At 41.2% G+C, this 12685-nt stretch overlaps 1 protein-coding gene across 1 annotated transcript in view; it reads right to left on the reverse strand.

Annotated features, from left to right (window-relative positions):
- Window positions 1-11292, reverse strand: part of cenpf (centromere protein F) — a 56087-nt gene extending 44795 nt beyond the window's left edge. Inside the window, exons 1-2 of the mRNA XM_059985848.1 lie at window positions 11131-11292; window positions 2205-2401 (exon numbers count right to left, since the gene is read on the reverse strand). Coding sequence (XP_059841831.1) covers window positions 2205-2401; window positions 11131-11292 — 359 coding nt within the window. The remainder of the gene's footprint in view (window positions 1-2204; window positions 2402-11130) is intronic.
- Between the last annotated feature and the right edge of the window lie 1393 nt (window positions 11293-12685).

The following is a 12685-nucleotide window of genomic DNA, read 5'->3' on the forward strand; positions in this document are numbered from 1 at the left end:
ACTTCACTTGCCCCATCACTGAAATGATCCCACAATCTATGGACTCACTTTTAAGGACTCTTCATCTCAGGTTCTCGATATAGTATTTATTTCTATTTATCCATTATTATTACTTCTATTTTTGTATTTGCACAGGTTTGTTGTCTTTTGCACACTGGTTGAGTGCCCAAGTTGGTGCAGGTTTTCATTGATTATGTTATGGTTATTATTGAGTATGCCCACAAGGCATGAATCTCAGGGTTGTATACATTGTACTTTGATAATAAATTTACTTTGAACTTTTGTTTCTCTAAACTCCAGTGAGTGCAAGCCCAGAGACATCAAAAGTTCCTCATACATTAACACTTGCACTCCCAGGATCAGTCTGCTGTATGACTACTACTCCAATGCCAGAACAGACTATGCTGAATTATCATTGACGCAGAGATTCATAGAGCACAGAAGAGTCCAGTTGGCCCCTTCTGATCAAGATTTTTTATAAAGTGGATTGCATTTCTTTATTTTCCTGTAAATAACTGCAACAAAATGAATCTCAAGGTTGTATATGGTGACATATACATACTTTGACAATAAATGTATGTTAAACATAAATTCCATGTGATACTGATTAGCAATGAAAACCTGATGAATTTTCCTCTCCCTATTACAGATGAAGCTTTTTGTGATACCCTCCTTACTATTTATTTAAACAGATCACTAACTGAACCAGTTTAGCCTTTTTGCTACTTTATATTCAAGGAATAATAAAATGTGATCATAAACATTCAAACATATGGAATAGTCATTTTCCTTCGAGTGGAAAACATAGAGGGGTAGAAACATGATTGATACCAAGACCTTTTCCCAATCATAGATGAGTGGTAACAGATTTAGAAGAGATCTGAAAATTTTTCTTTCACCCAAAGGGCGGCTGCAATATTGCCTCAAGGCAGTTTCTCTCACATCACAACATTTAAAAAGCAACTGGATGAGTTTTTGAATTATCAAGACACTATAGGTTATGAACAAAGTACGTAAACAAGATTAATATAAATATGTAACAGATAGTCAGCAGGGACTTAAGGAGCAAAGGGCCTTTTCCACTGCTGTACAACTCAATGACTGCAGTAAAATAATATACTATCAATCCTGAAAAAGATTCCAGTAGCAATGATATTGTAACATTCTTACAGAGTGAATCCAAATAGCACCATCTGGTGGTAGGCTGAAATTCTTCTTTATTTTTATGACAGTATTTCAGTCAAACAGCTCTTCTGAATTGCTGGGCATTACACCAAATATCTCAACACCTTTCTTCCTCACATTAGTACAAAGCATTTTCCAACGAACTCATTGGGTTAATGGGTGCAGGAAACAGGGCTCATGTACTTTAAGTCTGTAAATTTCTGCTTGTGTTTCTGACTCAAATCCCCAGTGTTCCTAACCCTTACCCCGTCTCCAGTGGCCCACAGTCCCAGTAATACCATCATACTCATGGGTGGGTTGTGCAAGTCTACAAACAATAAAAATTCAGTCCACTAAAAAGTGAGTTCTTCTTGACCCTAGACGTCAAAGGTTTCATTGGTGCTGTCATATAGTAGGTTATGGTCACTGCAACCTTGCATCTTTTAAAAGAAGGTATCAAATAAATAAGATGGATAGCGTTGAGGTTCTTGTGAGGAGTTGGATGTGCACTTATTAGGGAACTGAAAAATATTCCATCACATTGCTGACGTACCTAGTAGCTGGTAAAAGACTTTGAGATGTCAAATGGAAGCCACTCACTTAGAGTGCACAGTGTCTAATATGCTCTTGCAGCCGTAGTATGTATGTGACTGCTTCAACTGAGTCCGTGGTCATTTGTAATCCTCAGAATGTTTGTGATGGGCACTTAGTTTTTTTTCTCACTCTTGTCAGAGGTGGACAGTGCCTGGAAATTTTGTGTTGTGCAAGCTACTTGCTACTTATCACAAATGACTGAATCCTATAATGCTTCGGAGTTGTAACAGAATTGAACACTGGTCATTGCTAAAGTTACAATGACAGAGCACACTGCTATTGTCCAATTAATACTTGAACCTTCTTAACCAAACAAATGATGTCCTTGTTGAAGGATACATTCATGATAGCAAGCAGTTCTACCATGACATGTTTTTACTTTTCTGCCAAAGGGCACAACGTACTCAAATCAAATTTAATTTGCACAGCACAGAAGACAGTTTTACCTTTTGTTCTCTTGTTCAAGCTTCTCAACAAGTTTCTTGCTTGATGCAAGTTGTCCCTCTAGGTAATTAACTTGTGATTCCTTCACCTGCAGATCATGAGAAATCTTCTGCTTGGTTTTCTCAAGGTTTTCACATGAGTCAATTAGAGTCTGATGCTCCCGCTTTAGGGCACTGCTTTCAGTTTTTTCATTTTCTACCTGTTATTCAGGAGTTGAAAAAAAAGCAGTTAATAATCATAAACTTGCTGCCATTAAAATGTTATATAGCTTGCTACACCATAATTGTAAAACCTTGCAACCACACAATTCCCTTTTTTGAAGAACTTTAATTCCATGATCACTTTTAAAGTGACTTATGATTAATTTTTATTTAGGGAATGTGAACAGGCTCTTTCATAAGGAGAGCTAAAATAAACTTTGAAATCGTTATTCCAAGAAAGTCAATTCCCAGCTTTCTACCATGAATTTCTAGGATAATGTTTGATGGAACTCACATTTGAATAAGTAAACTTCAGAACTTAAACAATACTGGTGCTCTTTGGAGGATGCATTGTTGAAGTTGCCAGAAAAGCAGTTATATTCAATAAGTTGAGAGAAGCTCTGTTGTGGTTAATCTACTTGGAGTAACACAAGCATTATTGAAATACCATTCCATTGCAAGTGATCTATCCTTTATATTTTTCTTTTAAGTTTTAGGTAAATGTACAAAATTTTATGGAACAAAAAGGGAGTAAGAAGTTCCAGAAGGCAATATTACTCCTTCAGTCAACAAAACTAATCTTTAATTTTGTGTAGAGATAGCAGGAGCTCTGACGGAGATCTTTCGGGTGTCATTAGAAACGGGGATTATGCTCATATTGGCATATTGCTCATGTGGTTCCATTGTTTAAAAAGGTTCTAGAAGTAAGCCTAGCAATTATAGACCTGTCAGTTTGACATCAGTGGTGGGTAAATTAATGGAAAGTATTCTTAGAGATAATATTTATAATTATCTGGATAGACAGGATCTGATTAGGAGTAGCCAGCATGGATTTGTGCGTGGAAGGTCATGTTTGACAAACCTTATTGAATTTTTTGAAGAAGTTACGAGGAATGTTGACGAGGGTAAGGCAGTGGATGTAGTCTATATGGACTTCAGCAAGGCCTTTGACAAAGTTCCACATGGAAGGTTAGTTAAGAAGGTTCAGTCATTAGGTATTAATGCTGGAGTAATAAAATGGATTCAACAGTGGCTAGATGAGAGATGCCAGAGAGTAGTGGTGGATAATTGTTTATCAGGATGGAGGCCGGTGACTAGCGGGGTGCCTCAGGGATCTGTGTTGGGCCCAATGTTGTTTGTAATATACATAGCGTAGATTCCGGACTACAGAGCGCACCTGATTAAAAGCCGCACGCTCTAACTTTAGAAAGAAAATCAATTTTGTACTTGTACAAGCCGCACCGGATTTTAAGCCGCAGGTGTCCCACGTTGTAATATGAGATATTTACACAGAAAGATATTTTTTAACTTTTAATTAAATCCGTATGGTAACATAAACAAATACATATTGCAAATGCTTTTTTTCGAACAGTGCCTGTAACACAGCTACTTTTAAATATACATATGTATCGGTAACACACAAATTACGTTGTGTATACTTTTTTACTGAACAGTGCACGAACAACATTCCAATATCTGCTAACGACTGGTAAAAAAAATATATATACTGCAGCCTACCAGGAAAAGTTATTGATCGCCTTTAACTTAAAAGCTGCATCATATGCTTTTCTTCGAGTGTTTTCCATGTTGATGAGGGTGAGTACAAATGACTGATTTACAATAATTTAATTGTGAAAGTGCGCTTAATTTATCGTACAATTTCATTGGACCTCTGTGAACTACTCATCAATTTTATTGGTCTTGCTATGATCCCAGCCCCCTCCTTTGTGAGAATCGCAAGAGCACCTGTCGAGGGGGGGGGGGGGGGTCAGTAGACCCAGTACGAGAGAGAGAGAGAAACGTGCCAAATTTCGCATCCCACCCAGGACGACAGCGACTATTGTCTCATGGAGACCACGTGAAAAGCCCTCGGGCAAGGTGGGCTGGTTGAGAGAGAGATTGCATCATCCCAACCTGATTGACTCCTGCGACCCCGTGAGGAAGTATAAAGGAGAGTCTTGGGGGACAGCTCCCTCAGACGCACCAAGAAGACACGAGAGTGTTCCCGCAGCAGCGGGAAGCCATTCTGAAGGAAGCCACGTGCGTTAAGATTCCGGGATTGGAATTTGTGGCTGGAATCACAGAAAACCGCTTTTAACTAACATCGGGGAGAGGAAACCAACGCTCCCCCGATTTCACGGAAGATTCATCAAGACTCGGCAAGTTCTTTCTCTTCTCCCCCAATCTCTCTCTCTCGGTCGCCCCACGTGAAACCCAGCGATTTTCAAAGGGCTGAGGCCTGCAGACTTTGAGTGACTTTTATATTTCCAACGGACAATCTGTTAACCCCTAGACAACAGCAGAGCTCACTTAATGATGAGTATTACTATACCCGCGCTTTAGATTGAGTGTTGCCGATGGGCACTATCTGAATGTATGTATTAACCCTACTTTTGTGCCCCTTTATAAATAAAACGTTTGAAAATAGTGACATCAGACTTCAACGGACCTCTCTATCTTTGCTGGTAAGTTCTCCAGTTACGGGATATGTAACAGTCTACTGTTACGAGGCAAAATGTTTTTGGCAGCATGAAAAAAAAACATGCATTAGCCGCACCGTAGTATAGGCCGCAGTGTTGCTGCAGTGTTCAAAGCGTGGGAAAAAAAAGTAGCGGCTTATAGTCTGGAATTTACGGTAAATGATCTGGATGATGGGGTGGTAAATTGCATTAGTAAGTATGCCGATGATACTAAGGTAGGAGGTGTTGTGGATAATGAGGTGGGTTTTCAAAGCTTGCAGGGAGATTTATGCCGGTTAGAAGAATGGGCTGAATATTGGTAGATGGAGTTTAATGCTGAGAGGTGTGAGGTTCTACATTTTGGCAGGAATAATCCAAATAGAACATACAGGGTAAATGGTAGGGCATTGAGGAATGCAGTGGAACAGAGAGATCTAGGAATAACAGTGCAGAGTTCCCTGAAGGTGGAGTCTCATGTAGATAGGGTGGTGAAGGCGGCTTTTGGAACGCTGGCCTTTATAAATCAAAGCATTGAGTACAGAAGTTGGGATGTAATGTTACAATTGTACAAGGCATTGGTAAGGCCAAATTTGGAATATTGTGTGCAGTTCTGGTCACCGAATTATAGGAAAGATATCAATAAATTAGAGAGAATGCAGAGATGATTTACTAGGATGTTACCTGGGTTTCAGCACTTAAGTTACAGAGAAAGGTTGAACAAGTTAGGTCTCTATTCATTGGAGCGTAGAAGGTTGAGGGGGGATTTGATCGAGGTATTTAAAATTTTGAGAGGGATAGATAGAGTTGATGTGAATAGGCTGTTTCCAATGAGAGTAGGGGAGATTCAAACGAGAGGGCATGATTTGAGAGTTAGGGGGCAAAAGTTTAAGGGGAACACGGGGGGTATTTCTTTACTCAGAGAGTGATAGCTGTGTGGAATGAGCTTCCTGTAGAAGTAGTAGAGGCCAGTTCAGTTACGTCATTTAAGGTAAAATTGGATAGGTATATGGACAGGAAAGGAGTGGAGGGTTATGGGCTGAGTGCGGGTAGGTGGGACTAGGTGAGATTAAGAGTTCAGCACGGACTAGGAGGGCCGAGATGGCCTGTTTCCGTGCTGTGATTGTTATATGGTTAATTCTTTGAATTATTTTTTGTGGATTCACGCATAAATCAACCAATTCAGGTACTTATAAATTAGTCATTTTAAGCAAAGTTTAATCATACAATACAATAATTGAGCAGATTACCAAAAGCTTTCATAGATACAGTATGTTTTAATAAATAACGGAAAAAATGAGGGGTTGAGATTAATACTGAGAATTCCAGAATGAGTAATCTAATAGGCTAATACATAGCTGTCCAAAGCTATTCAATTTGTATTTGATCTACAGGCCATAATTGATATCCTGAAGAGTTTAAGCAGATTACAAGAATTAAAAGCAAAAATAAAACTCGTTTAACTGGAAACCAATGTTGACTGCAAGTACAGAGTTAATGGGTGTGTGTGACCTGATACTTGTTGCGATAAGGAGGTTGACCAGATATGTACTGGAATAATCAAATACAGAAAAAAGTAGGAATAAGTTATGAAAACAAATTATAAGTGGTTATGAAAATTACAAGAGGATATTGGGCTGAGGGTTAGCAAACGACTGGCAATTCAGACAGGTATGAAGTAGTATTAAGCACTTGACAATGATCAATAAAAAGAAGTTATCTTTAAGCAGAGTGGCCATTGTGGGAGTGGGCCAGTTTTACAGAGTGGGGAATTAAGGCTTTGGCTCATAGAGGCTACAGCGAGAAGCATAGGCCATGGGTAATTTTTTTTCCCATTTTAATACTTTCTTTCTTATCGCACATCTAGAGCAGCAGGGATGCCAGGCAGGACAGTGGAATGCTCCTCCGGTGCGACATCAGAAGGCAAGAAGACCTCCAGTATCCCTAAGGACAACACCGAGAGAAATACATTCAGCTGCGGCTTCTAAAAGACCATGTTAAGGAGCTGGAACTGGATGAATTCCGGATCATCTGGTTGGCCAAGACATTGATAGACACAACATACAGAGAAGTAGTTATTCCCAAGGTGAGGCACACAGGAAACGGCAACTGTCAGGAGATGGAAAAGGGATAGGTAGCCAGTGCAGAATAGCCCTGTAGCTGTTCTGCTCAACAACAGGTACATGTATACAACTTTGAATACTGTTGCTGGTGGCGGGGTGGGGTGGGTGGAATGACATAGCAGAGGTCAGGTCTCTGGCTTTGTGGCTCAGAAGGGAAGAGGGGAGAAGAGGCAAGCTGTAGTGATAGGGCTTCATCGGTTAGAAGAACAGGAAGGAAGTTCCATGGACGAGAACAAGATTCTCAGATGCCTCCGAGATGCTGGGGTCAGGGACATCTTGATCAAGTCCACAGCAGGGTGAGCAGCCAGAGTTGTGATCCACATCAGTACCAATGACATAGGTAGGATGGGTGACGAGGTCCTGCAAAGTGAGTTCAGGGAGTTAGGTGCTAAGTTAAAGGACAGGACCTCCAAGGCTGTGATCTCAGGATTACTACCTGTGCCATGTACTAGTGAGGCCAGGAATAGGAAGATCATACAGTTGAACATGTGGCTCAGGAGATGGTGCAAGAGGAGGGGCTTGATCTTTGGATCGTTGGGCTCTCTTCCAGGGAAGATGGTTCCAGTATAAATGGGATGGTTTACACCTGAATTGGAAGGGACTAATAACCTTTCAGAAAGGTTTGCTAGTGCTGCGCAGGGAGGGCTAAACTAGAGTTGCAGGGCGATAGGAACCAATGCACCAGAACAGACAGTGGAGTGGTTGTGGAGAAAGATGTTGTTAAACCCACATACAAAGTCAGGAATCTAAAGGTCAACCACAGTGGGACAAATGTTCTGCGTTGTGAATATTTCAATGCGAGGAGTAATGCAGGAAAAGCTGATGAACTTAGGGCACAGATCAGCATGTGGAATTATGACAGTGTGGCATTGTAGCCGTTAGTGAGACTAAGTTCCAGGAGGGGCAGGGCTGGCTGTTCAATGTCCTGGGGTTCCATTGATTTAGACTTGATAAAAGGAGGAAGGGTGGCATTACTTAACAGGGAAAATGTCAATGCAGAGCTTGTCTACTAAGATTATATGGGTGGAAATGAGGAATAAGATAGAGTTGACCATGTTAATAGGATTATATTATAGACCATCCAATAGTAAAAATGCTGAATGGGATAGAGTTTGTTAAATGTGTTAAGGAAAGTTTCCTGAATCAGTATGTAGAAGTCCCATTCAATAGAGTACATGGAGTGTGGTACTAGATCTCATATTAGGGAATAAAACAGAGCAGGTGATAAAAGATGAATCTGGGGATTATAATGCCATTAGTTTAAAAGTAATTATAGAAAAGGATAGGTCTGACCCTCTAGATGAGATTATAAATTGGAGAAAGGATTTTGATAAAAGGATCTGTCAAGTGTGGATTGGAACAGATTGTTTTCTGGCAAATGTATAATTGTTAAGTGGGAAGCCTTCAAAAGGTGAAATTTTGAGAGTAAAGAGTTTGTATGTTCCTGTCAGAATAAAAGGCAGGGATAACAGGTCCTGGTTAAGAAAAGGAAGGAGGTACATACGGGTATAGGCCGGAACAACTGAGGTACTTGATGAGAACAAGAAATGCAAGAGAACACCAAGGGCAGCTAAGATAAGAGATGAGGTTGGTTTAGCAGGGCAAGCTGAAGGAGAATCCTCAGGACTTCTATAGATATATGAGCAAAAGGATAGCAGGGGACAAAATTGGTCCTCTGGAAGATCAGAGTGGTAATCTAAGCATGGAGCCAAAAGAGATCTTAAATGGATTTTTTTTGAATCTGTATTAACTCAGGAGACAGACAAAGAGTCAAAAGAAGCGAGGCAAATTAAGATGGATATATCCCCAGGGCCTGACAAGGTGTTTCTTTGGACGATGTGGGAGGTTAGTGCAGAAACTGCAGGGCCCCTGGTAGATATTTAAAATATCCTTAGCCAGGGGTGAGATGCTGGAGAACTGGAAGATAGCTAATGTTGTTCCACTGTTTAAGAAAGCCTCTAAGAATAAGCCAGGAAATTATAAACTAGTGAGCCTGACATCATAGTGGGAAAGTTATTGTAAGGTATTCTAAGGGTCCAGATATATAAGTATTTGGATAGACTTGGATTTGGATGATTAGGGTTAGGCAACATAGCTTTATGTATAATGGGTCATGTTTAACCAATTTTATAGTGTTTTTTTTGAGAAAGTTACCAGAAATATTCATGAAGACAAGTTAATGGGTTGTGTCTACAGGGCAGTGGGTGGTGTTTACATGGACTTTAGCAAGGCTTTTGAAAATGTCCCACAAGGGAGGTGAGACAAGAAGGCTCAGTTGCTTGGCGTTCAAGACGAGGTAGTAAATTGGATTAAATATTAGCTTTGCAGAAGCCCAAGAGTGGTTGTAGATGGTGGCCTCTGACTCAAGGCCTGTGACTAGTGGTGTGCCACAAGGACTGGTACTGGATCTATTGCTGTTCGTCATCTACATCAACAATCTACGTGTGGTGAACTGGATCAGCAAATTTACAGGGGACATCAAGATTGGAGGTGTAGTGGACAGCGAAGCTTGCAGTGGGATCTGAATCAGCTGGTAAAATGGGCTGCAAAATGGCAGATGAAATTTAGTGCATGTGAGGTGTTGCACTTCGATACGATCAACCAGGGTAGGTCTTACATGGTGAACAGTAGGGCACTGAGGAGTGTGGTGGATCCATAATTCCTTGAAAGTAGCATCAATGATAGACAGGATAGACAGGATTGTAAGGAAATCTTTTGCATATTGGCCTTCATAAATCAATGTATTCAGTACAGGAATTGGGATGTCACAATGAAATTGTACAAGATGTTACTGAAGTCTAATTAGGAATATTATGTCCAGCTTTGGTCACCTACCTACAGAAAAGACACAAGTACGATTGAAAGAATGCAGTGAAAATTTACAAGGATTTCTCTGGGATTTGAGGACCTGAGTTCTAGGAAAAGGTTGAATAGATTAGGACTTTATTTCCTGTATTTTAGGAGAATGAAGGGAGATTTGATGGAGGTATACAAAGAGATATAGATAGGGTAAATGCAAGCAGGCTTTTTTCCCCATAGATTGGCAAAGACTAGAACTAGAGGTTAAGGGTGAAAGGAGAAATGTTTAAGGGGAACATGAAGGACCCTTCTTCACTCTGACTGTGGAGAGCATATGGAACGAGCTGCCATCGGAAGATGTGGATTTCAACATTTATGAGAAGTTTGGACATGGATGGAAGGGGTATGGAGGGCTATTTTCTGGGTGCAGGTCGATGGGACTAGGCAGATTAACGGATCGGCGTGGAGTGGGTGAGCCAAAGGGCCTGTTTCTATGCTGTAGTGTTCTATGACTCTAAGGTGCACTTTGGGAAGTCAAATCGGAATAGGATTTACACAGTGAATGGTTGGAACAGGAGTACAAGTACCTTGTGATGCACCATCAATAACTCTCTCTGAGAGGTAAAGGCGAGATATCAACTTTTATTGACTGGAAGAAGGAACAAGCAGTGAGTGACCACCATACTACATCCTGGAGACTGAGAGGCCAGGCTCAGGCCTTGATCGCCTTTATACAGGGGTCTGTGGGAGGAGCCACAGGGGCAGTCAGCGGGGGCGTGTCCAGACAGGTATATGTAGTTCACCACACATTGTTTGCTGAAAGAGGTATCATAGGCTAAGTGATGAATACATTCAGCATGTTCGCTTTCAATCAGGGCACTGCGTATAGGAGGCGGGGCACGGGAAATGTCATTTATTTGTTGATACATCACAGTAAAGGCCCCTCTGGATCAACAGGCCCACGCCACCCAATTACATCCATATGCCCACAACAGAGTGCACCACGATTTTATGTATTGTAACGGGAAAACAGACTTCATAAAATCCAGAAACACTTTCGAGATAAAACGCTGCTGTCGCTGCGGCTATGCAGGCAAGTGTCACTTTTAAAACTAAAAGGTGGGTGTCAGTAAATGAACAAAAATAAACTTTTATTGATGCTTATCATCACATAATCAGATAAAATGAATATCAAAATATTAATACACATTATTCTCTTTGAATAGCAACTTTAACAATGTGCAAAGTCACTTTCCAGCTTCTCAGAACTCATTTTAGCAAACTATCATCTAATAAACAATCCCAAACCTCAAAAGCAACTAAAACACTAATAAGTGAAAAAACAGTCACCTTTTGTTTTTGTTTCAGCAGTGCAGCTTCCAAGGTTTCAACCTGGAATTGTCGCTGTTGACGTTCTTTTTTGAGTTTATCTAGCTGAATTTCAATTTCTTGGATTTTCTGAAGTGCCTTTGTTGGAAGACCTTCTTTCCACTCTTCCACAGCCCAACTCATTTTCCTTAAAATGTATCTTTAAAAATATATCACAGCCTTCAGGAAAGAATGTAGAAATTTCTAAATGACAGTGCATTGTGTATTGTAGAATCAATGACATATCTATTCATTCATACAGCCAAAAATGTTCGTAATTGTTTCAGTTATGACTGAAAATAATGTCCGACACGTGCACTACCCACTGGGTACAATCGGTGGATGTTGCTGTAAATAGGTACAGACAATTTAGGCCAATGGGATGCAGTTAACAGCAGAAGATCTAATGTTTAGCAAGAGAAATTATCCACTCATCTAACTACGGTACTTAAAAACGATCCTCCGTTGTTTGTATCTATGGAGTTTTGACTGTTTGGTACTTCCAGCCTCTTTTACTCCACGCGAATTACATACTGATCAATACCGACTGTGATTACAACGGTTTGCATTGTATTCAGTACTCTTCAGCATACTTGGTTTGCAGTAAATGAGCCCAAGATTAATTCTTTTAACCCTGACTCGGTGGGTTTACACTGCACGTTCATCCCAAATTTACTCCTGATCACTGATCCCTGGAGGAAAACACCGGGAAGTTAATCCGTGATCACTGATCCCTGGAGGAAAACACCGGGAAGTTAATCCGTGATCACTGAAGAAACGCAGAAATGCACCCGCAGGTTTACTGATCAGTGAAGGAGGAACTTGCGATCGACCTGCAGGTTTACGCACGATCCCTGGTCCCGAGAGGAGCCTGCGCCGCGATCCCTGGAAAACCCACCCGCCCCTGGCACCACCCTCAGACCAAGCCCCGTTTACCCGCACAGAGGCAAAGACGAGCGCACACCTGAGCCCGCAGCTCCGCCAGCACCAACAGCCCGATTTTCAAATTCCTGCGCCTCCAGTTTAAAACCCGGGGGTCACCAACCGCGAAAGACGCCAACCCATCGAGGATTCCCATTGGTCAACTTCAGAAAGCGCCCGCTTCTCCTGAACCGCCCTGATCTTTAATTGGCCCGTTTCAAAAGTCTCGGGCGGAAAGAGAATGCTTGATTCGTCAGTCTCTAAATTCAAACACTCGGCCCTCCAGCGATTGGCTACTTCGATAGAAGCTTTGACCGTAGCCTTGGGGCCGCCCTCTGATTGGACGGCATCGAACACAGGGCGGCACCCTCGCTGCAGAGAAGTTCCGGGGTTTTATTGCGGTTGAGGCAAAATCCAGTACTGTGATTTTGAAGGTAAAGCAAAATGTCGTAATGGCAAGGAAAGGTTAACATTTTGGAAATTACGAAGCTAGGAAACTGAGCCAATATTTTGGTAATACTTTCCTGCAGACATAGCGAGAAGTCTGTGCGGGAATAAAAACGAGCAATGCAAATACACGATGAAAGCTCGCTTTGTATTAATCGCCCCATCCTCA

Source organism: Hypanus sabinus, chromosome 12 (assembly GCF_030144855.1).
Source record: "Hypanus sabinus isolate sHypSab1 chromosome 12, sHypSab1.hap1, whole genome shotgun sequence".
Lineage (NCBI taxonomy): Eukaryota > Metazoa > Chordata > Chondrichthyes > Myliobatiformes > Dasyatidae > Hypanus > Hypanus sabinus.